This window comes from Helianthus annuus, chromosome 15, assembly GCF_002127325.2.
Source record: "Helianthus annuus cultivar XRQ/B chromosome 15, HanXRQr2.0-SUNRISE, whole genome shotgun sequence".
Taxonomy (NCBI): domain Eukaryota; kingdom Viridiplantae; phylum Streptophyta; class Magnoliopsida; order Asterales; family Asteraceae; genus Helianthus; species Helianthus annuus.
Genome location: NC_035447.2, coordinates 39,393,983 through 39,416,372, shown reverse-complemented (window position 1 = coordinate 39,416,372; position 22,390 = coordinate 39,393,983). Strand labels below are relative to the sequence as shown.

Sequence of the window (22,390 nt, the reverse complement as noted above, 5' to 3'; positions counted from 1 at the left end):
TATTAAACACTAAGCGTATTATTAAAAGAAAAATGAATAAAAGAAGTTCAAAATTAATATATTAAATCTAACTAACTAATGACACGAATCAATATTAATTCGAACTAAAATAACTATTTTTATGACATGTTCTGATGTGACATGATGCCCAACCTGACCCGACCAATAAGTTTTATTACATACAAAACATATTATTAAAATAAAAATTAATAAAAGAAATTTAAAATAAAATTTAAATTTAACTAATTAATAAATATTAAATATTATGTGACCTTCTCTGTCCCAAAATTGTTTTGACGCGGACCCGTTTTGACTCGAACCAAAACAACCATTTTTATGTGACTTGTTCTCATGCTACATGTTGCCCGACCCGACCTGACCCAATTAATACGTATTATTAAACACCATATGTATTATTAAAATAAAAGGGAATAAAAGAAAGTTAAAATGAAATATTAAATATTAATTAATAAATAAAAATTATATTTGTAAATTCAACTAATTAATAAATATTAAAAATTATGTGATTTGTTTCAATCCAGAATTATTTTGACCCGAACCCATTTTGACTCGAACCAAAATAACTCTTTTTCTATGGCGTGTTCCGACGTGATTTGCTGCCCGATTGACCCGACCAAATGTATTATATTGGTATTATTAAATACCAACATATCCGCCAATGTAAGGTTAGCCCACTTGGTAGAGGCATATGCCTCTTAAGGGAGAGGTCTATAGAGTAGAGTAAGCGTTGTCATTTGAAAAAAATAAAAAAATACCAGCGTATTATTAAAGGAAAAACGAGCACAAGAAATTTAAAATTACAGTGTTAGATTCAACACGTTATTATGTTATAAATGAAAATGATATTTCAAAAACTTATTTCATTAAAAACTATGTATATTCAATATTACATTTATTGTATATTTAATTAATATCATAAGATAGACGTAAATGGTAAAAACAAGTTATTTATGCATCAAAACGTGTATCAAATGCATTATAGATTTTCCTAAGTATATTAAATTGGAAGTTAAATTACATGGTTGTCCATAAAAATTGTTTTATCTAGTAGTATAGATAAAAATATACACATATTTGAATATTGCGCATATGCATATATAGGATTTACTATTCTTGTTTTCTTTAATCAATGTTCCATGTGAAATCCTTTGTTGAAAAAGTTAATGAGTTTCTGTATTGAATTTGGTATCTATATCAATGTTTTCGTGTCGGGCTGGACGTCGAACTGGTATTCTTACTAGTTCACTAGTTAGGCTGGTCAAACCAGCTGATTCCGTAAATATTATAAAAACAAATAAAATAAAATTGAAATTATTTAATAAAAATAGGCAAACCGGTGGAGCCGTGGGTTCTCGGTCCAACCAGCAGGGTTGACTCAAAATAGTCAAATAGTCTGATGGGGTGAACCGGGCCGGTTGTACCCCCGGTTCCCAGTCCGGACCTATTTTCAAAACATTGATTTATAGAATTGCAATGATTATTATTGTTTTGCATCATGCAGACGAACAAACCATTGACTTAGTGTTCCAAAAAACGGTCAAACAGTCGGGTTTTAGTTCAACCAACAAGTATGACTAAAAACAGGTTTGATGGGGTGAACCGGACCGGACATACCCCAAACTCCCGGTCTGGACCGGTTTTCAAAACATCAGTTTATACAGTTAATATTGTTTTGCATTATGTGGTTGATGTTTCTTTAGCAAACAAACCATTGACTTACTGTTCCAAATCAGGGCTGGCCCTGAGAATTAAAGTTCCTTGTCCAAGTTCAAAAAAATGTGCCGTTAGGCTAACTAAATCTAATAAGTTAACTTCTAATACTTAAAAATTGTTTTCTAAATGAGTCTATCTTAGTTTTTGTATAGGTATACTATCTCAAAAAAATTATAACATATATATAGTCACGGAACCAGAAGTATTCAATCGGGGAGTCACTATCAATTCATATTCTAAATTCATTAGTATATTATAGTTTTGGTTAGCAATTGATGTAATATAAAGTATTAACTTGATAAAGTTTAAATAAACACAAGATTTTTTATATCGCGCGTTGCGGTGAAACCGAGCAAATGATAATGTAAAATAAACGTGATTTGAAAATAAAGCATTTTGTTTATTATCGTACCGTGTTTTATGATACCAAATAAATACTTTATTTTGAGTATAACCTCGTTTTAACAAAACTTATAACGGAATGTCAGGGAAAAAATCAAGCACAACTACATACTTAAGTTTTTAGATTAAAGTTATAAACGTAACTTATTATTATATATATACAATTCAGGTAGATGCTTAGGAACAGTGTATTAATGGGCCAAAATGAAGATGCTATTTACGGTTCTGCCATAATGGTCTTCTACTCTGTTGTGTGGTTTTCTTTGCCACGTATTGCCTGTACATACGTGTTCCATTCTTGCAGAAGCTTAACCCATGCGTCACAACATCTCAACAACAACCACCAAAACACTTCCACTTCGAAACCTCTCGCTTCCAAAACAACACACATTCGTCTCCGTCGCACACCTCCACTTCACCACCAGTTCATCGTCACAACACCTTCGGTCTCTACGCCGCGTTATCCGACGACTAACTCCCATCCGTCCGACGAAAACCTGCAGTAACTCTGTCGCAATCCGCCGCCAAGAAGGTAAACTCAGAATGGTTCATGTCTGATCTTCTCTGCTTAGCTTCTCACGTATCTGATTTGTTCTTGGTGTTTCAGGTTTGTCTTTTTATCAACCCTCCCATCATTCTTGAATATTTGCATAGAGGGTTAAGTGAAACTAGGGTTTTTTGCTCACTGAGTTAGAATGTTGGTCAAATGTTATTCAAACTTTTATGCTTTCATGAAGATATTGGGGAGGGTAAATAAGTGGAATGCTTATGTTAACTCTGGCATCCGCAGTCACAGTGAGTCCATCCACATTAGCATCAATGTTGGAGTTGTATAAACCTTGGGTTTTTGCTATTTGGGACATCTTTCCCAAAATAAAGCATTATGTAGCAAGCGAAGTGACCACAATGTCTTAGTGAAGATAGCAAAAATAGAGTCATTGCAAGTCACACATTGCGTTTTTGATGTTGTGGGCAACGGCTGCCATTTTTACAATGTGTTTGTGCTTCATAATGGTTAAAGATTAAAAGATCCTCACTATCTAGCCCCACAAACACAAAGAAAAGTTCAAAACAACAAAATTTTCAAAACAGAAAGTTTGAAACTTTTCAAGATTCATGTAGAGATGTGTAGATTTGCGTTCTAAAATAAAGTATTACAACACTTCTACATAGCAAAGGAAATGAAAACTTAAGGTTACTAAGGCTAATGGATTGATACTTAAAATCCATAACGAGTATTGACATTGTTTGTTTTTGGTTTAAGAAATTGGATTAAAAAAGAAAACTTGATAAAATTTGTTCTTTGATTGATTACGTTTTTAAACTAACAATTTGTTTTTTGGCAGACAAATCCTTCTGCATTGAATGTTTTGAAGAGATCAAAGGTTAGGCAGCTAGATTCAAGCGGCGGTGGTTCTATCCGCCGCCGATCGCAGCCGTATTTTAGGGTTTGTTTCTGTGAATCATAGTACATATAGTTTTAACTTTATGGTTATTAGTTTTTATTTGAAATCTTAACTATCTTAGCATATAGACATGTGAATGTCCTGTAACCTTTTTGAAGAATGACCAAGTTCAGTTATCTTGAATACATTGAAACTCTTTATTGAAAGAAAAGAAAGGCACAACACCGTCTCCAAATTCTAGGAACACGCGAATGTCGTCTTCACCAAGTGTTGGTTCAAAGACGAAGAGTTATTCAAACTCATATATGGCTTCACAACATAATTGTCCAAATAGGGACACCGACATATCATTTAATATACCAAGAGAACTTGGCCTTCTGGGAAAGGTAAATTAAAATGCTGCATTTTTTTTAGGCCCATTCTATACACCCCCCCCCCTCCTTCCTGATTACACCCCCCCTTGTGAGAGGAAAACTGTCGGTCCCACACAGGCCCCACCTGTAAGTATGTGAGAGGAGGGGGGTGAAAAAAGTAAATAGAGGGGGGGTGTAGAAAGTAGCACCCTTTTTTTACAATCCTATTCGAATTTTTGGCCTTATAAACAGACTTCAAAAGTTATAATTTGTTCCACGGGTTATTCAAATTCAAAAGTTTTGAAACTGTATTCAAATTTAAGAAACCGATTCTGAGTTATGTTATTTAAATTATGAGAAAAATAATAATATATCATTTCAGAAAGCTATACAGCAACGCGAAACCGCTCAGAAGATTGCCCTTCAAGCACTTAGAGAAGCCTCAGCCATTGAAGCCGTTGTTTGACCCGTGAGGTATGAATAACTTTTTTGTTTTTTTTTTGTCAACGTTCATTCATTTTTGCTATATATCTAAGATTAAATTTCTTTTATACAATTTCATTTACTGATGTTTTATTGTTTAAGTGTGGGATTTGATGAGTGTTATAATGCATGTGGGGTCTTAGATTTGAATAACACTTATTATGCAGTGAAGTGAAAACTTTTTTTTTTCAAATTGCAGGTATGAGTATTCCCGTGTGCGCGCGTGATAAGACATAGCCCTCTTTGTGCCGCTGCAAAATTTCCTGTTCGAGCTCTACCAAGACTATTGCAAACTCTGGATTGCACCAGCGGGTTTGTATGGTTTTGCTTACAAGTAGCCATGGCAACATGTTTGCTTATTAATGGGTCAATCTGGATTCCGCCTTTTCTCAATCGGGTCAAATAAAAAAAGATAGCTAACAGGTAGAACAGGTCAAACATTTATAACACGTTGAAAGTCACCCTGTTGGCGATGGAAACATGAGGCCTGTCCCCACTTGATGTAAGTTTCCGATTATTGCCAACTTTGGTGGACCTGGTGGAAGGTTTTTGAGGCTCTTAGAAAAAAAAACAATTTTCTTTGTTTGAAGACGAATAAGAGGAAGAAGACTGTTGATAGCAGGAAGAGAAGGGATGGGAGATTGTTGTGATATTCATATATATAATCTAGGTGATGGGATATAAGGGTTTTAGTTTTTGTTGTTTGTGAATGATTCTAGACATAGGGGATGGGTGTATTTATTGACTTAAATTGGCTGCAAGTCAATAAACTTCCTTTACCATTACATGGGTGAAATGTCATATTCTAATGACCATAACTTAATTTGCATGAGGAATTAATAATTGGTTTGTATAGTGATATCCAGGAACGTTTGCCTCCCCCATATATCATCATATTTATTTATTAGAATTTTAGTATTAGTATTTGGAGTTCAAAATGGAGATTACCAGATAAGTGTTGTTAGAACTCATTACAGAGCAACGTGCCATTGATAATAAACGGTGTGGTGAAGAGTGCAATTTGTTGGACCAGGTCTCAATTGAGAGAAGCAAAGAAACTATTCAAGATCATGGACATAAAGCTAGAAGGCTGATACTCACTTAGGGAGGCTTAAGTGATCACTTTGGCATGGTTTAACGCCCCCGTCGCAACGCGGGGGGCTTAATACTAGTTAAAGATGTATCAAATTAATCGATAAATTTATATATGTTGAAAAAAGAAAAAAACAATTATTAAAAAAGGTAAAGGAAAGAGATGTTAAAAAAAAGAAAAATATGTTATTAAAAGTAAATATAATAACAAACTATTATAATATATTAAATAATAAAATAAAATAATAAAAAACTATATATTATTATAAAAATAAAGTTACTATTCATCGATCATCGAAATCAATATATAGAGAATCAAAGTTCCCTGTCCGAGTTCAAAAAAATGTGTCGTTAGGCTAACTAAATCTAATAAGTTAACTTCTAATACTTAAAAATTGTTTTCTAAATGAGCCTATCTTAGTTTTTGTATAGGTATACTATCTCAAAAAAATTATAACATATGTATAGTCACGGAACCAGAAGTATTCAACCGGAGAGTCACTATCAATTCATATTCTAAATTCATTAGTGTATTATAGTTTTGGTTAGCAATTGATGTAATATAAAGTAGTAACTTGATAAAGTTTAAATAAAAACTAGATTTTTTATATCGCGTGTTGCGGCGTAACCGAGCAAATGATAATGTAAAACAAACATGATTTAAAAATAAAGCATGTTGTTTATCATCGTACCGTTTTTATGATACCAAATAAATACTTTATTTTGAGTATAACCTCGTTTTAACAAACTTATAACGGAATGAGAGGGAAAGAAATCAAGCACAACTACGTACTTAAGTTTTTAGATAAAAGTTAAAAACGTAACTTATTAAAGAAGTAACAAATTAATCAATAAATTAATATATGTTGAAAAAAGAAAAAACAATTATTAAAAAAGGTAAATGAAATAGATGTTAAAAAAAAAGAAAAATATGTTATTAAAAGTAAATATAATAATAAACTATTATAATATATTAAATAATAAAAAACTATATATTATTATAAAAATAAAGTTATTATTCATCAATCCTCGAAATCAATATATATAATAGTTTACACAAAAGAATTGTATGTTAAATTAAAATTAAAAAAAAAAAACTATGAATTAACAATGATTTAAAGTAAACGAAGAATAGTGTGTTAAATAAAAAAAAAGAAAAAAAAAAAACTACGTAATAACAATGATTTAAAGTGTTAAAAGAAATGCAATGTTTCCTACATTTAGAGGCTTTTTGTTTACCTTTTAACGAGTCTCTTAATGGTTCAGACCTCTTACTAGTTCAGTACTTAATAGTTCAGACTGTTTGTTTCACGAGTAGATGTCTGAATGGTTCAGACATTTGCCTCTGAATGGTTAAGATTTATACAACGTCTGAATGGTTAAGACCTCTAATCTGAATATGTAAACATTTGCCTCTGAACGGTTAAACATTATACATGCTCTTAATGGTTCAGATCTCTTACTGATTCATCACTTAATGGTTCAGACATCTTACTGGTTCAGCACTTAACCATTTAGATGTTCCCAAACAGCCCCTTAGTGTGTTTAGCCCTTCGATAAACAATTATAAGAAAGTGGTAAAAGAAAAAAAGAAATTTTATGTTAGAGTTGATTAAATAATTCTATATTATATTGTTCCCGTTGATGCTAACCAACTTTTGGGCTAATTACAGCCGTAGAAAGTCATCAACTTTTAATCTCAGCCGTTTAAAGTCTCTAAATTCCTTCTAGAAGCAGCGGTTCTCGGCAGTTCAGCACTCTCTCACCCATGATCTTGCGGTTTTCTGCAGTTTATCAAGATGTACCAATCAGAAATGCAGGTTGCAATGCGGTTTAAAATGTGTTCCTTATTTTCAGGGAGTTAGTGGGTTAGTGGACACTTAACTGCATTTTTTGGTGCCTATATAATACAAGTTCAGGTAGTGTAATCTTCTAAATTTTTTTCGCTCTTCCTGTATTCATACAGCAACACATCTGCAGCAATGGATATCTCGGATGACTTCGTGGACATTTATGAAGAAGATCAGCCTACAAAGAAAGTAAGTTGGAATGTAAGTTGGAATGTTAATTATTAGTTAGCAAAGCATGTGGATGGTTTCTAATTGTTTGTGAATTGCACCAAATATTTAGTCTTCTAATATATGGTAGCAATTGTAATTTTTTCAGCTGGGTTTTGATGCAATGACACCGAAGAAGAATCAAATATGCAGCCCAATGAAAGATTCTCCGAAGGTAACGTTTTAAGTCACAACTAATGTATAAAATTTGTTTTGATATTTAGTCTGATTTGTTAAATTCTATCAATTTATTGTTTCAGACGGACAGTGGAAGTGTAGAGATCATTTCATATGGACAGTATTTTAGTCCATTCAAATCTGAAATGCATAGGGAGGTTATTGAACAGGTGGTGTTTTTTTTTAATAAAGTTTTCATTGCATAAGTGCATAATGATTGTTTCACACCTTTATGTTTTTTTAAAATGTATTATACTAATGTTTTTAGTTCTTGTAGTTTCAGAACATAGAAAAGCAAGCTAAAAGAAAGCATGCGCTCCTAACTTGGAAATGGGATGAGGTCATTGATATTACCCAAAGTGAAGATTCGAATGGTCAGAAAGATGATTCTAAGGCAAAACAACAAGATGATTTGGAGTCTGAGTTAAGTGATACAGCAGACTCTTTGGATAGTCCATTGAAAAGATCAAAGATTCCACGTATATCTAAAAATTGCAACGATCATGTTGGATGGGTTGAATTTTAAGTTTACTCAGTTTAAGTCCTGTTTGTCATAGTCATCTTTTATGTTTTGCCTTTCAAGTCAGTGTTTGTTAAGGTTTGTTTGTTCATCTATTTTTAGTTTAATTGTAGTTTCCTTTTTTCAATTTATTTTTCTATGTTTTATCTGTTAACTATATTACTTATTACATATATGTTGATGATTAATTGTTTATTTAATAATAAATATTTCTGTTATGAAAAAAAAAGAAAATATAGGTAGTGGTTTTCACCAATTTGTATGTATGTTTATAAAGGTTAAATCTTCTTTTACTTTCAAAATACGTAAATAAAATTCCAGATATGCATAACTTCAACAGTTATATAAGTAGTTACACATAAGTCATAGAAAAACAATCTAAAAAAATTTAGTACCCAATAATATCCTGTTTCATGTTAACAAATTCCGTGTTCTCAAACAAGAGGCCTATTTAGGTATTTTAAAAAGTATTTAGTCATTTATAGGTTTTTTTAAAATAATAAGTTTTGTATTATTTAGAGTGAAAATTCAAAATAGCATTCAGTTATATAAATAACAAGGGGAAAAGAATAAGATATTTTGAAGAAAAAAAACATATAAATAGTCGGTTATACTGAATTAATATTGAAGTCAGCCTTCTTAGTCACGTTACCATGATCATCGGGCCACTAAGCGATGATCAAGTAACTAACTTAGGGTTTTAGAAATTAATATAATCGTTCGGTTATGTTAAGTTTATTTCTAAGTCAGTCCACTTACCCACTTGTCATGATCCTTGCTCACTAACCCATGATTGAATAACTACCTATGTTTTATTCAATAAATTAACTGTTTTCATTAAAAGTCGGACATGTAGCTCTATATAAGATATCACTAATATCCCTAAAATTCGTGTATTACTGTATTTCTAGATATAATATCAGAAACTATTGAGTTATGAAAAAGTTGAAGGGGTGCCTCTACTCAGCCTCTGAGTCGAACACTAAGTTGCCTGACCTTGGTCCTGACTTAATAATGTCAGAGATACTGCCAAGACTTCCTGCAAAATGTGTAGGTCGTGCAAAGAAGGTATGTAAAGAATGGTTGTCATGTATATCGTCGAAGGAGTTTGTCATGATGCACTGTAGACATATGTGTAAGGGGTCTAGACAAAAAATTCTTAGTATTGGACAGGAATCATGCTTTATTTCCAGCACTACTGTTGATTTAGTCGATGAGAAAACCATGATTACCCTACCGTTTCATGTTCGCCCTTCTGATGTGTGGATTTTATCAAGCTTGAATGGGCTTTTATGTGTTTGTTTACGCAATACGTTTGAAATGCTTATTTGGAATCCGTTGATCCGTAGCTGCATCAACATATCTGATTCTAAGTCTTATGGTTTTTTCAAAATCTATTCCGATGCTGTTGGCCTATACATCGATTCCTCTAATGATTACAGAGTTTTACATATAAAACGTGGTCGTTTTACAGTTGATGTTATGGCTTATTCAAGGAGGACCAGTCATTGGAAGAGAATACCGTTTTTACAAAAAAGGCATTACCATACTAATGGTTATGTGTGGTCGGGGGGGACTTTTTGTGAGGATGGTTTATATTTTACTGTATTCCAGTTTTGGCTTGCTGGTGATATTGTCATAATTCGATTTGATGTGAATACAGAGACGTTTTCAGAAATAGGGTTTCCATATGTTGGCAATGGTGAAACATGTCAGGGGAACTTGGTTAATATGAATAACAAACTTCACGTGTTTGTTAGTCATGGGTTTATAGATATGGCTGTGGATCTATGGCGTTATGAAGATGAGCATTGGTCGAAGGTCATGTTGTTTCCGAAGATCAGTTATATTCCAACGCCAGTTTGGTGCTCAATTACACATGTTAGTTCAGAAGAAAAGTGTTTTGTGATGACAGATTGGGGTGAGGTTTATGAAATAGATTTGAACAAGAAGACGTGTGACCTTTTCATACCAAGCGATTGGAATCATGCTATACGGACAGCAATGTATGTGGAAACTATTGTGCCAGCAAGTCTTCAGTAATACATGTTGTTTGGTAATCCTTTTTTTTTTTTTTTGCTTCGAAATGTTTGTTGAATTTTGAAAAATTCCTTCATCGGATGTAATGTTCTTTTTTTAGTTAATGTATGCTTTTTTCTCTACTATGTGTTTGTGTATTATTTGTTTATAAAGAATTGCTTATATATTATGTTTAGATAAATATAAAATTATATTTTTTATTGTTATTGTATTCCATTGTCAGTACACATAAAAGTTTTTAATAAATATGTCTTCATTAGTGTAATTATCAAATATTTTGATATTTTTGTTGATACATTTACAGAAGTTCAGCTTTGTTTATAAAAAATTCAAATGAAAATTTAGCTGGTATATAAAACTTATAGGTTTAGTAACTGATTATGCAGTTATTTTAAATATATTTCAGTTTAGCCCACTTTCCCACTATCCCATTATTTATTAACTGTCTGAATTAATATTAACTTCCATGAGAAAAATTCGGATATTAGCTCTATATAATGTAGTTCTATGACCTTACAGTGTCTTTCTTTCTTCGAATTTTGTTTACCATAAAAATCATCATATTGAGTAGCTTTGGAGAGCCAGTTGGAGAATTAAGGTATGTTTTCCTAATCTTTTTAATTCATCTTTTTTCTACAAATCAAATTGATTGTGTGTTTGCTTTTTTAGTTTAAACAATAGAATCAAAACCATTTAGGTGTTTGCTATATGTTCAAATACATGTAGACCGATTTCTTATTAAATGTGAACATTCTACCAGTGTCAGATCAAAGCTAAGTACTCTCAAGTGTTATATCTAAAACGCAGTCTATAACTTATATGAAAAACATAAATTGTGCAAATTATACCTTTAAATTTAAACAATGTTTTATTAAAGCAAACACATAGGCATAATAAGAAGTATGAATCAGTGGTTAGAAAGACTTACAGTGCCATAATTTTTTATTAAGAGCATGGGTTGCAAGATTCACAATATGTCCGTAAGCTGATTCAAACTGTCAGGGATAAGCCTAGCTTCTGTCTTTCATATGATCCCTCCTGTTAGCCCATTAAAACAGAGAAACCCTTACTACTGATTCAATGATGTTGTCATAAGCATAACAAATAAAACTTTCAAAGTGTCTGCCAAGTTTTGGATCCAACCCAGCCCCCATTTGTTTATGTTCTAGAGCTTATCTATGCCATGTCTTTAACTCGGTTGTAACATATTGAGGACAACGAAAAATCCTAAGCCCATCAATCTACCGAAACACAGATCTGGCATGTTTGCATAACTGAAGGCCTAAATTCCGAATATCTCTAATCGAATATGAATAAGCATAATAATATCAATCCACAACCGTTAACCCTAAAATTGCCTTAATACAGTTCTGACATGTTTGAATAACTCAAACCCTAAAATCCGGAGGTTATTTATCAAATGAACATCCACATTCATTAACCCTAATCGATAATCAAAGAATGTATTAATCGAATATGAAGAACCCTAGTCGAACAAAATAGTATGATGTATAATATGCTAGGGTTTATAGAGGTAAATACCTTGAAATTTTGAATCGATTGAACTGCTGATACGTATGACGGAGAAGAATGGAGTGTACACAAGTATAACCATGGTGAATGGCCGTGCAATCTGTTGATGTCTCGATGAATACGGGATGCAGAGAGGAGCGACTTGGACCAGAAAGAGGGATGAATTCATCGCATATGTGGTTAGGGTTGAGTTAACTGCCGTTATGTAGTATCCGTTTCCTAATTTGGATTGTCCATATTCAGTATCCAAACCGGCCCGTCTCATGTTTACCTCATCCAGTTTGTTAACCTGGCCCAAAATGCTAATGTGATATATCTGGCCCATTTTGATACAAATTTATACTTTAGTTTGTAATAATTGTTTTATTGTTATTAGTTAACATATTTTTGTTGATTTTATTTTTATTTTTAATATTTTTATTATCCTATATTGTGATAATACATGTTTTTTTGTTAGTTATATTTTATATGAATATTCAAGACCTATTATTAGTATGTAGTTTATGCTTGAAACTTACGATGATTTAATTTATTTATTTTTTTGTAAATTGTGTTTTTAGATAAAAGCAGTATGTCGTGCCTTCCATTTTTAGTAGTAATGTTGGATATAATTGCAAGACTTCCACCAAAAAATGTTGCTCAATGTAAGCTTGTCTGCAAGGAGTGGTTAGATTTCATTTTAGATCGTAAGTTTGTAAGGGCTCATTGTCATTACATGCGTGCATCGGCTGATCAAAAATTGTTGATGGTTGGTTGGAAGACTATCGAAGTACATTCCTTAAATTATAAGTCCCCGGGATTTATTGTACCAAGAGGTGTTGCCCGCCCGTTCTATGCTCATCCTTCTAGAATGTTTTTTTTGGCAAGTTTGGATGGTATGTTGTGTGTTTGTCTGCAAAACACTTGTGAGTTGGTTGTTTGGAATCCATTGACGACTAAGTTCAAGAAGTTGGCAAATTCTAATTCGCAAGGTTTCTACAAAGTTGATAGAGATGCTCTAGGATTTTTTGTTGACTCTTCTGATGATTACAACATTTTACATATTAAACGTAGACGAGGTACAATGACCGTTTATATTTATTCGATGGAGTTGAATTCATGGAGTACTGTACGCTTCCTAAAACACCGTCCGTACCACCATTATACGTACCTTTGGTCGCCAGCAACTTTGTGTGGTGGTGGTTTGTATTTTGTCGTTACCCAATGTCGTGGTCGTTCAGATGGATTGTCGGTTATTCGTTTTGATGTGAATTCAAAGTCGTTTTCTGAATTGTGTTTCCCCAATGTATATGACGATGAAGTTAGTGGAAGTTTAGTTAACATAAACGAGGAGCTTCATATGTATGTTTGTATCGGAAACTATGACTATAGACGAGAAATTGTATTGTGGAGGCTTAAAAATAAAAGTTGGATGAAGGTTTTTGCATATCCTGATAAGTTGTGGATGCCATTATCAACTATGTGTTCTTTCACATATTACAATTTGCCAGGGACATGTCTTGTGATAACGAATTTTGGACAAGTGATTGAAATTGATTTGCAACGGGATCATCTAGGTTATTTCTGCCGTATGTTTTTCTATAGGCAAATGCATGGTGCGGTTTACACAGAGACCATAGCTTCCCCGAATTATTAGTTTGAGAAAGTTTTATCTTGTAATTTTCGTAACTTTGAGTTTAAGTGGTACCTTGTAGTTGTCATAATGTTACTTTTGTTGTTGCTTCTATTTTGGTAATTTGATGTTGCAATTTTTAAAGTTTTGGTTGTCCTTGAGATATTATATATGTTTCTAGCTTTTTATGTTTTGAGTGGCATTATAATTGACTCTTGTCATGCTTTTCTAAAGATATATGTATCTGAAGGTGTTGATATGAGTGCACCTATATCAAATGATTCCGATTCAATTTCTTCGGTCCCTTCGCATGAGACGTCAGCATCTACACGTGTTGAATGTCGTAGGGGCCGTGGACGTATGGGCCGTCCTCGATTGCGGGAGCGACTTCCTGTTGTGACGCCTGATGTTGCATCCTCTCAACGGTGTTCTTACGGTGTGGTTATCTATGTTCTTGTATTTCTTATGATTTTGTTCATATACTAATACCCCTTATTGTCCGTTTGTTATGGGGTTTGCATGTTTATATTTACCATGTAAACCCTTTAAACCTGTTAGTGCTACTGTTGCTGTGTATGCAGTTGGTAGTTCTAGCAGAAGTGTGGTACGCTATATGCGTATGTCAAATGAAAATGTGCAACCTTCTCCGATCCCTTCAGTTTCGGATTCATTTGCGGTTATACGTACCACTCAGGAAAATATATCTTCTAATGCAACGACTGAAGTAGGGCGTAGACGGACGGGCCAAATGGGTCGTCCTCGATTACGTGATCGCCCTTCTGATTTAACAAGTGAGGCTACAAGTACTCAAAGACGTTGCAATGGTACGCTTGATTGAGTTCTCGTGTTTGTTATGTGTTTTCACCCAATAGCACCCATGATTTTATATTATGTCGGTTAAGCCTTTTAAATTGAATAGGTTTATTGTTATCTTTGCTTTTTTTAGTTGATCGTATCAACAGAGGTGTTGTGCATTATACCAGTAGAACAAATGGAGCTGTGCAATCTTCATTAGGTTCAACGGTTTCACAAACATCTGGATGTCTACATTCGAATCAAGTTGAAGTACCTTCCCGTGCAAGTGTCTTTCAAGACGAAAATAGATATTGTAAACATCATATTTTTTTCTTGTGACACTTTGTATATATGAACACCTTATATGACATTGATAGTGTTTGCTTACACTTCACTTACCTTTTTTAGGGCGATGTCCGTCGTATTGGGATATCGGTGATGCAAACCATAGTTGTGTTCATTGTGGAGCTATGCTTTGGTATGAGGAACGAACTATAAAAAGTTTAACTCCTCGTGTTCCAAGTTTTTCATTATGTTGTAGTGAAGGAAAGGTTTGCTTGCCATTTCTTCGACATCCTCCTCAAACATTGGGTCGTCTTCTTGATTACAATGGGGAAACACGATCTCGCGTGTTTAGAGAAAACATAAAGCTTTTAAATGCGATGTTTGCATTTACCTCAACCGGTGGGAGAATATCTACGGATTTAAATGATGGTCGTGGGCCTTATACATTTCGTTTGAATGGCCACAACCATCATAATATTGGATCATTGTTGCCTATGCATCCTGATGGACGCCCTAGATTTGCTCAATTGTACGTTTATGACACGGAAAATGAGATTGATAATCGCTTTTATGCTTTGCGAAATTGTGTGTCACCAACGTCTGATCAAGTCATCCTGCGCACATTAGTGAATGACTTGCTGTTGATGCTTGATGCGAACAATGCATTAGTGCAGGCTTTTAGGATGGCACGTGAAAGGTTTAATGACAACTCAATGCAACGTCTTACGCTTCGCTTGCTTGGTACGCGAAATAGAAGAGAAGGACAATATTCTTTGCCTACTGTTCCTGAAGTGGCTGCACTGATTCCAGGTGATGGAAATCCTACGGACTCACGTGATATTATTATTGAAGAACGTGGTAGTCGTAGTGCAAAGCGTATATCTGAATTGCACCCAAGTTTTATGGCGTTGCAGTATCCTTTGTTGTTTCCGTATGGAGAAGATGGATTCCATCTTAATATTCCTCTATGTAATATATCTCCATCAAGTAGGCGGCAATCGGTTTCATTAAGAGAATATTATTCTTACCGTTTACAACTTAGGAGGAATGAAGGTAAGACATTACCCAAATCTGGCCGTTTATTTCAGACGTATGTTGTGGACTGTTATTCAGCTATCCTTGAACATGAGATGAATTGGTATAAACAAAACCAAAACACTATTCGTTCGGATTTGTATAATGGTTTATGTGATCGTATCGCTGATGGTGAAACAAGTTGTGAAGCAGTTGGTCGACGTGTTATCCTGCCAGCTACATTTGCCGGTGGGCCAAGACATATGATTCAACAGTATCAGGATGCAATGGCTATTTGTCGTTGGGCTGGGGCTCCGGACCTTTTTATTACTATGACATGCAATTCAAAATGGCCGGAAATTACCCGACACATTCAAGCAACAACCCCTGGTATGAGTGCGTCCGACCGCCCTGACATTGTTGCCCGTGTTTTCAAAATTAAACTTGATGAACTTATCAAAGACATAAGGAAAAGGAATATTTTTGGACACACGAAAGCAGGTTTGTTACTAGCATTTCCATTGTCTAAATATTATACGATTGTTTTTTATTCTATAGCTATGTGTAATATTTGTTTTGGTCATTTTTTTAGTTATCTATACAATCGAGTTTCAGAAACGAGGACTTCCACACTCTCATATTCTGCTTTTTTTACAACCTGAAGATAAGATAAATACGGTTGACAATATCGATAAATATATATCTGCGGAGCTTCCTTCGGAGGTGGAAGACCCTATAGCTTTCGCTATTGTTCGTTCACAAATGATGCATGGTCCATGTGGTTTGCTCAACCCTTCAAGCCCTTGTATGCATAATGGTGTATGTAGTAAAGGGTACCCAAAGAATTATTGTGAGGAGACATTCATCCGAAATGATGGTTGGCCGTGTTATAAGAGGCCCAATAATTCAAGAGTTGTTAAAGTTGGTTCTCAAGATATTAAGCTTGATAATCGGTATGTTGTTCCGTATAACCGTGAATTGTTGGTGAAATATGGTTGTCACATTAATGTGGAGTGGTGCAACCAAGGGATGTTAGTCAAGTATCTTTTTACTTATATAAACAAAGGTCCAGATCGTGCAACTGTGGTTTTGGAAGGTGCTCAAAATAGGACAACGTTTGCGTCCTTATTACATAATGAAAATGAAATTGAGGAATATTTAAATTGTCGGTATATATCTTCTATTGAGGCATGTTGGAAGATTTTTGAATTTGAAATGAAGTACCGTGATGTTGCTGTTAAGCGGTTACCTTTTCATGAGGAAGGGTGTAATAGAGTGTATTTTCATGATAATGATGAGGTTGAGGAAGTTGCCCAACGTGCTACGGCTAGCATGTCAAAATTTACTGAATGGTTTCGTGCAAATGAAAGGTTTCCGCATGGTCGTTCTTTGACATATGTAGAATTTCCAACAAAGTTCACTTGGCATGAAAAGGAGAAGGAGTGGTTGCCACGACATAGGGTGACTTCTATTGGCCGCATTTATTATGTGAGCCCATCAATGGGTGAAAAGTATTACCTCCGTATGTTATTAAATGTTCAACGTGGGCCATTAAGCTTTAAAGACATTCGTACGGTTGATGGTGTTGAGCATCCAACTTATATGTCTGCTTGCAATGCGTTGGGTTTGTTAGGAGATGATGTTGAGTGGGTAGATTCAATACGTGAAGCTTCTCAATGGCAGTTGGGGAATCAACTTCGTGATTTATTTGTTTGCATTCTATTGTTTTGTACGGTTAGCAATCAACGGCGGTTATTTTTTGATTGTCTACCTTACTTATCAGATGATATTGCTTACAATCGACGCACAATGCTGCAGAATGATGATGTGGTATTCACAGATGAAGAGATTCTCAATTATACATTGATTGAGATTGAAAGAGTTTTAATTGGTCATGGTAAAAGTTTATTAGATTTTCCTAATTTGCCTCAAATTGATCGTCAATTGGTTGATACTATGGAAAATCGGTTGATTATGGCTGAGCGCACCTTCAATATTGAAGAAGAAATGACGCTTTTTCATGATTTATTTCGTGGATTGAATGTTGAACAAAGGGAGGTGTTTGATTATGTATGTGATTGTGTTGATAGACGGACGGGTGGTGCTGTTTTTGTTTTTGGTAGTGGAGGGACGGGAAAAACGTATTTATGGAAGACTCTCATTTCCTGTTTTCGTTCACGTGGCCAAATCGTCTTGTCTGTTGCTTCTTCTGGGATTGCCTCTCTTCTACTACCTGGTGGTCGTACAGCGCATTCGCGTTTTAAGATTCCCTTTGAACTTGATAAGGATTCTTGCTGCTCGATTGATGTTGGGACGGATCTTGCTGGGCTGATTAATGATGCCGCGCTTATAATATGGGATGAGGCACCGTTGCAACATCGTTATGCATTTGAAGCGGTTGACCGTACTTTTAGAGATATTTGTCGAAATAATATACCTGGTGCATACCGTCGAGTATTTGGAGGGAAATGTGTCGCTCTTGGAGGAGACTTTCGGCAAATTCTTCCTGTTATTCCGCTTGCTCCGCGTAGTGAGATTGTTGCTTCGGTTGTGAATAAGTCATCGACTATATGGGGTTCGTGTAAGGTGTTTTCTTTAACGATTAATATGCGGTTGAATAGTTCAAGTGTTAATGACGATGTTGTAATACAACATCGAGATTTCAATAAGTGGATTTTAGATATGGGGTCTGGTCGTCTTCCTGCAATTTCGCTAGACGGGGAAGATGAGAGAACTTGGATTAATATACCTCGCGATCTATTGATTCCTGTTTCAGATAATCCTATTGAATCAGTTGTTTCAGATACATTTCCTAATATAGAAGAACGATTCACTGATGTTTCTTACCTACAGGAGCGCTGTATTTTATCATCGACTAACAATGAGGTTGATACGATTAATCTACATGTTCTTGATAAGTTGCCAGGTGACAATCATGAGTTATTTAGTCTCGATTCCATTTGTGCAAGTACAAATAATATTGAAGAAATGCAGGCTATGTATCCTACGGAGTTTCTTAATACTTTACATTTTTCTGGCTTACCGAATCACATATTAAAGTTAAAGGTTGGGGCACCGATCATACTGCTACGTAACTTGAATCTCAAGAAAGGATTGTGTAATGGGACCCGTTTAGTGGTTACTCAAATAAGTCGTCGTGTTATTGAGGGCGTTATTATTACGGGTACGCATGTTGGAGAAAGAGCTTTTATTTCAAGAATCGATATGACTCCAACTTCTACATGTTGGCCTTTCCACTTTAAGAGAAGACAGTTTCCCGTGAAACTATGTTTTGCTATGACAATTAATAAAAGTCAGGGCCAAACATTTAAACATGTTTGTGGTTACTTGGTAAAGCCTGTTTTTTCACATGGTCAACTTTATGTGATTGCCTCCCGTGTTACATCTCGATCTGGTCTACGATTTTATGTTGATAATGATGGCAAGTGTTCTAACGAATTAACAAGAAATGTTGTTTATAAGGAAGTTTTTTATAACTTACCTTTGATGTCAAGTGATGCATTGGTCTGAGTGTTTTGTATGTTGTTATTGAGAAGTGGAATTGCTACCGTGTATGCTTCTATAAAGGTAGCATATTATGTCTCTCTTATTTGAACACTTGTATTTAATGTTTATTTACTTTATATATTGGTTTGGTTGACTAAATATGCCATTTGTAATTACGTTGTTTTGCATGTGGTTTTTATATGTTTGGTTGTTATATATAGATATATATTTCCTTTATGTATATTTTGTTATTAATATAAGCTTTCCATAACATTTTTTTTGTTTCCATGTTTTAGGTTCTCATAATATAGAATGGGACATCGGTACATTTCAGACTTGATGCCTGGTATTACTGACCAATGGCAAGTCACTGTAATGGTCACACGTTCTTGGACAACATACATTCCTAGCTCAAATCGTATATTGTCATTTGATGTCATCCTTTCAGATGAACGCGTAAGGCATTTTTTTAGTTAATTAAAAAAACTATAATATATATGTTTTGTAATGTTGCATGTTTTCCTTGCAGGATTGTTCAATTCATGCAAAAATTCCTTTTCATTTGATGCATCTTTTTACTAATCGTTTGGAGGATGGTTGCGTGTATAGGCTATATGGTTTTGAGGTTCTTGTATACGATTCATGGTATCGTCCGTTGAAACGTGATTGCTATGTTAAGTTTATGCGATCTACGTCAATTAGTCCATCAAGAGTTCAACCGAGCTTATTTAGACGTCATGTTTTTGAGCCGATGCCTTTTAACATGCTTGGATCACGCTTGAAGAATGACATATATCTAACAGGTTTAGTTGTTGTTTTTCTCTTGGCGTCTTCATGTCTATATATAATTATATTTTTTATGTAGATGTTGTGGGTGTTCTTCGTGTGTGGGGTTATCTTGATACTGATTTGCGGTCTTCACAATCAAATAATCGGGAAGTACGACGAATTGTTTTATCCGATGAAGTGTAAGTTTTTTAGATTGTTTTTGTGGCGCATTCTATATTTTTTATTTTTTTTGTTTTTGCTTATTTTGGAATGGTTGTGTTTTTATTAAATATAGTGGTAATAATCTCAATGCTTCTTTATGGGGCAAACTTGCACTTAAGTATACTGATGAGGACATGAGGCGCCATGCCACTAATGCAGTTGTTGTTGTATTAACATCTTGCAAGGTTCGATTGTTTGAAGGTATGTGTAATGTAATAGATGAAATATTTGTATGCATATTTTTTAATATATATACTTGATCCATTGGTGTTTTTTTTTGTTAGGTGCTCCTTGTGTGATGTCAACAGTTGCATCTCAATTATATATTAACTTGTCATCATCAGCTTGTGATGTCTTCAAGACAATGTATATTATTCCTTGTATTAAAGGTTATTTATGTTTCAAAGCGTTGTATGTTTTAATGCAACTTATTTTATGTCCTTTGAAGGTTACCGGTGCCTGTTTTATTTAAAGCTAACACACCCCAAAATGAAGACTCGCAAGTTGTTAGTATTGCTGATGTTTATCGATTTATTCAGGCAGGAGTTTATAAGGTATTGGCTTTTAACCTATCTTATATCTTTTGTTTTTGGTGTAGATCAATTATTTTAATAACGTTTAACTTGCTTTTTCAATGTTTTTAATTGATACCATATATTTTTTGCTTTGCAGGGGACATTTTATAACATCTTTGGTACTATAGTTGATATTGATTTGTTTGATGATTGGAAGTATGTTAAATGTTCTAAATGTCGAAAGAAGGTGCGGTTCATGGATGCTACCTATTATTGTGTATCATGTCAACAAAATGTTCTCAATCCTCAGATAGCGTAAGTCTTTATATATTGTTGTGTTTTTATATTGTTTTCTTAATTATAAGATTTTGACAGTTTCAAGTTGGTTGTCCGCGTGGTTGATAATGATGTTGAGATGACGTGCGTTCTTTTTGATGATGTTGTGATTGCACTTATTGGGATTACTGCGGAGGAGTTGCTTTCTAAAAGTTTGTCTGAGGTATAAACCAAATATTTCGTTAACATGTTTTTTTATACGAATAAATGATTTGCTTTATGTGCTAATGTTTATATATGTCAATAATAATGTTATTCTATTTCTGCAGGGTGTTAATGATCCTTTATGGGCTCAGACATATTTGGTTGATTCTTTATGTGCTAGGAGTGTTGCATTTCGGATTAAGATTGATGAATATAACTTGGCACCTCACTATTCTTATCGCTTTACTGTGTCAAAGTTCATTAAGGATTATATCGAATCGCCCGCGAATAACATTAGTTTATCTACGGTTAGTACTTGCACGGATGATATAGATCATGTTTTTGAAGGCAATGAAGATGAATGCACAGAGTTTTTTTCAAGAGTCTCAACTGAAGAAATGGATATGGCTGATGAATTGTTATGGGGTCCAATCATTTCATCAGTCTCGTCTAATGAGACACCAATGGTATGTTATTGTTTTTTATTTTTGCACCTATTGCATTGATTGTACTTTGCTTTATTGTATTGAATATTTTTTCTTAGCAGGTACAGTCGTTTGATTGTGAAGCGGATAATGGTTCTATCATTAATTCAAGAAAGTCGAATACTAGGGATGTTACAACTGCTTCCACATCTGTTGTTGAGTGTTCTAATGAGTGTGATCAAGAAGTGAGGCCTAAACGAGCAAGACGAAAGCCAAAGAAATATACTGATTAGATAATATGTGCTTTTTTGAATCATTATGCATGTTTTTTTTGTTACTTTTTGTGATAAGACTTTTGTTGCTTTCTATGTTACTTATGTGAACCAGTTGCAATCTAATAAACGTGATGTAGTGTTTTTTTGCACTTATTTTCATGGTGTTTGAACTCAACATAAAATATTGATTTTATAAGCATATATGTATTTTTGATTTGTTGTTGATATTGTTAATTTTAAGTTGTACGTTTGGTTAAGAAATTGAGTTATTAGATAGAGAAGATGTTTGAAATTGATAAGTTATTTGCGTATGTCATTTTTTGTTTGTAAATTATTACTCATATTGATTTAACTATAGAAAATAAGGTAACCTAAACTCCCGCTAAATATACATGTCCGATGTTGCATAGATGGGTCATAAGCCTGCCTTTTTGATAAACAATAAATACATTTTGCAGCCAATATTGATTAATTTTAACATTATTTGGCAGGTCTGGCCCAAATCATATATCAATTTATGCAACCTTTTATTAAAAGCTGCTGGCCAAAGCCGAAGCCTCAAAATGATTGGGCTTGGGCTGGCCCTGTTTGTATCATAGCCCAAGACAATTGGGCTTGGGCTGGCCCTGTTTGTATCATAGCCCAAGACAATTGACATAGATATTTAAGTTATATAATTTAGACATCCCGAACCA

General features: G+C 34.2%; 2 protein-coding genes and 1 long non-coding RNA gene across 4 annotated transcripts; all 3 read left to right on the top strand.

The window, feature by feature from the left end:
• Positions 1–2,503: 2,503 nt before the first annotated feature.
• On the top strand, positions 2,504–4,344 carry LOC118487197. The gene is made up of 3 exons (XR_004880745.1): positions 2,504–2,743; positions 3,483–3,928; positions 4,278–4,344. It is a non-coding gene; the product is annotated as an uncharacterized LOC118487197 (long non-coding RNA).
• A 3,283-nt stretch (positions 4,345–7,627) lies between these two features.
• Positions 7,628–8,336, top strand: LOC110909608. Of its 2 annotated transcripts, none has more exons than XM_022154473.2 (3): positions 7,628–7,702; positions 7,788–7,874; positions 7,988–8,336. In XM_022154473.2, exons 1-3 carry the CDS (start codon positions 7,652–7,654, stop codon positions 8,228–8,230), a joined length of 381 nt encoding a protein of 126 aa, XP_022010165.1. In that variant the 5' UTR covers positions 7,628–7,651; the 3' UTR covers positions 8,231–8,336. The 2 variants fall into 2 exon arrangements, with proteins under 2 accessions (XP_022010165.1, XP_022010164.1); XM_022154472.2 differs by having other exon boundaries at positions 7,982–8,336.
• A 902-nt stretch (positions 8,337–9,238) lies between these two features.
• On the top strand, positions 9,239–10,267 carry LOC118487445 (F-box protein At3g08750-like). The gene has a single exon (XM_035984300.1). The coding sequence runs from the start codon at positions 9,239–9,241 to the stop codon at positions 10,265–10,267; it is 1,029 nt and encodes a 342-aa protein (XP_035840193.1).
• The last annotated feature ends 12,123 nt before the right edge of the window (positions 10,268–22,390 follow it).

Coding starts and splice junctions, on each gene's coding strand:
- LOC110909608 (XM_022154472.2), top strand. CDS start 7,652: ATGACACCGAAGAAGAATCAAATATGCAGCCCAATGAAAGATTCTCCG. Junction 7,703..7,787: donor CAATGAAAGATTCTCCGAAG/GTAACGTTTTAA, acceptor TTATTGTTTCAG/ACGGACAGTGGAAGTGTAGA. Junction 7,875..7,981: donor ATAGGGAGGTTATTGAACAG/GTGGTGTTTTTT, acceptor TAGTTCTTGTAG/TTTCAGAACATAGAAAAGCA.
- LOC118487445 (XM_035984300.1), top strand. CDS start 9,239: ATGTCAGAGATACTGCCAAGACTTCCTGCAAAATGTGTAGGTCGTGCA.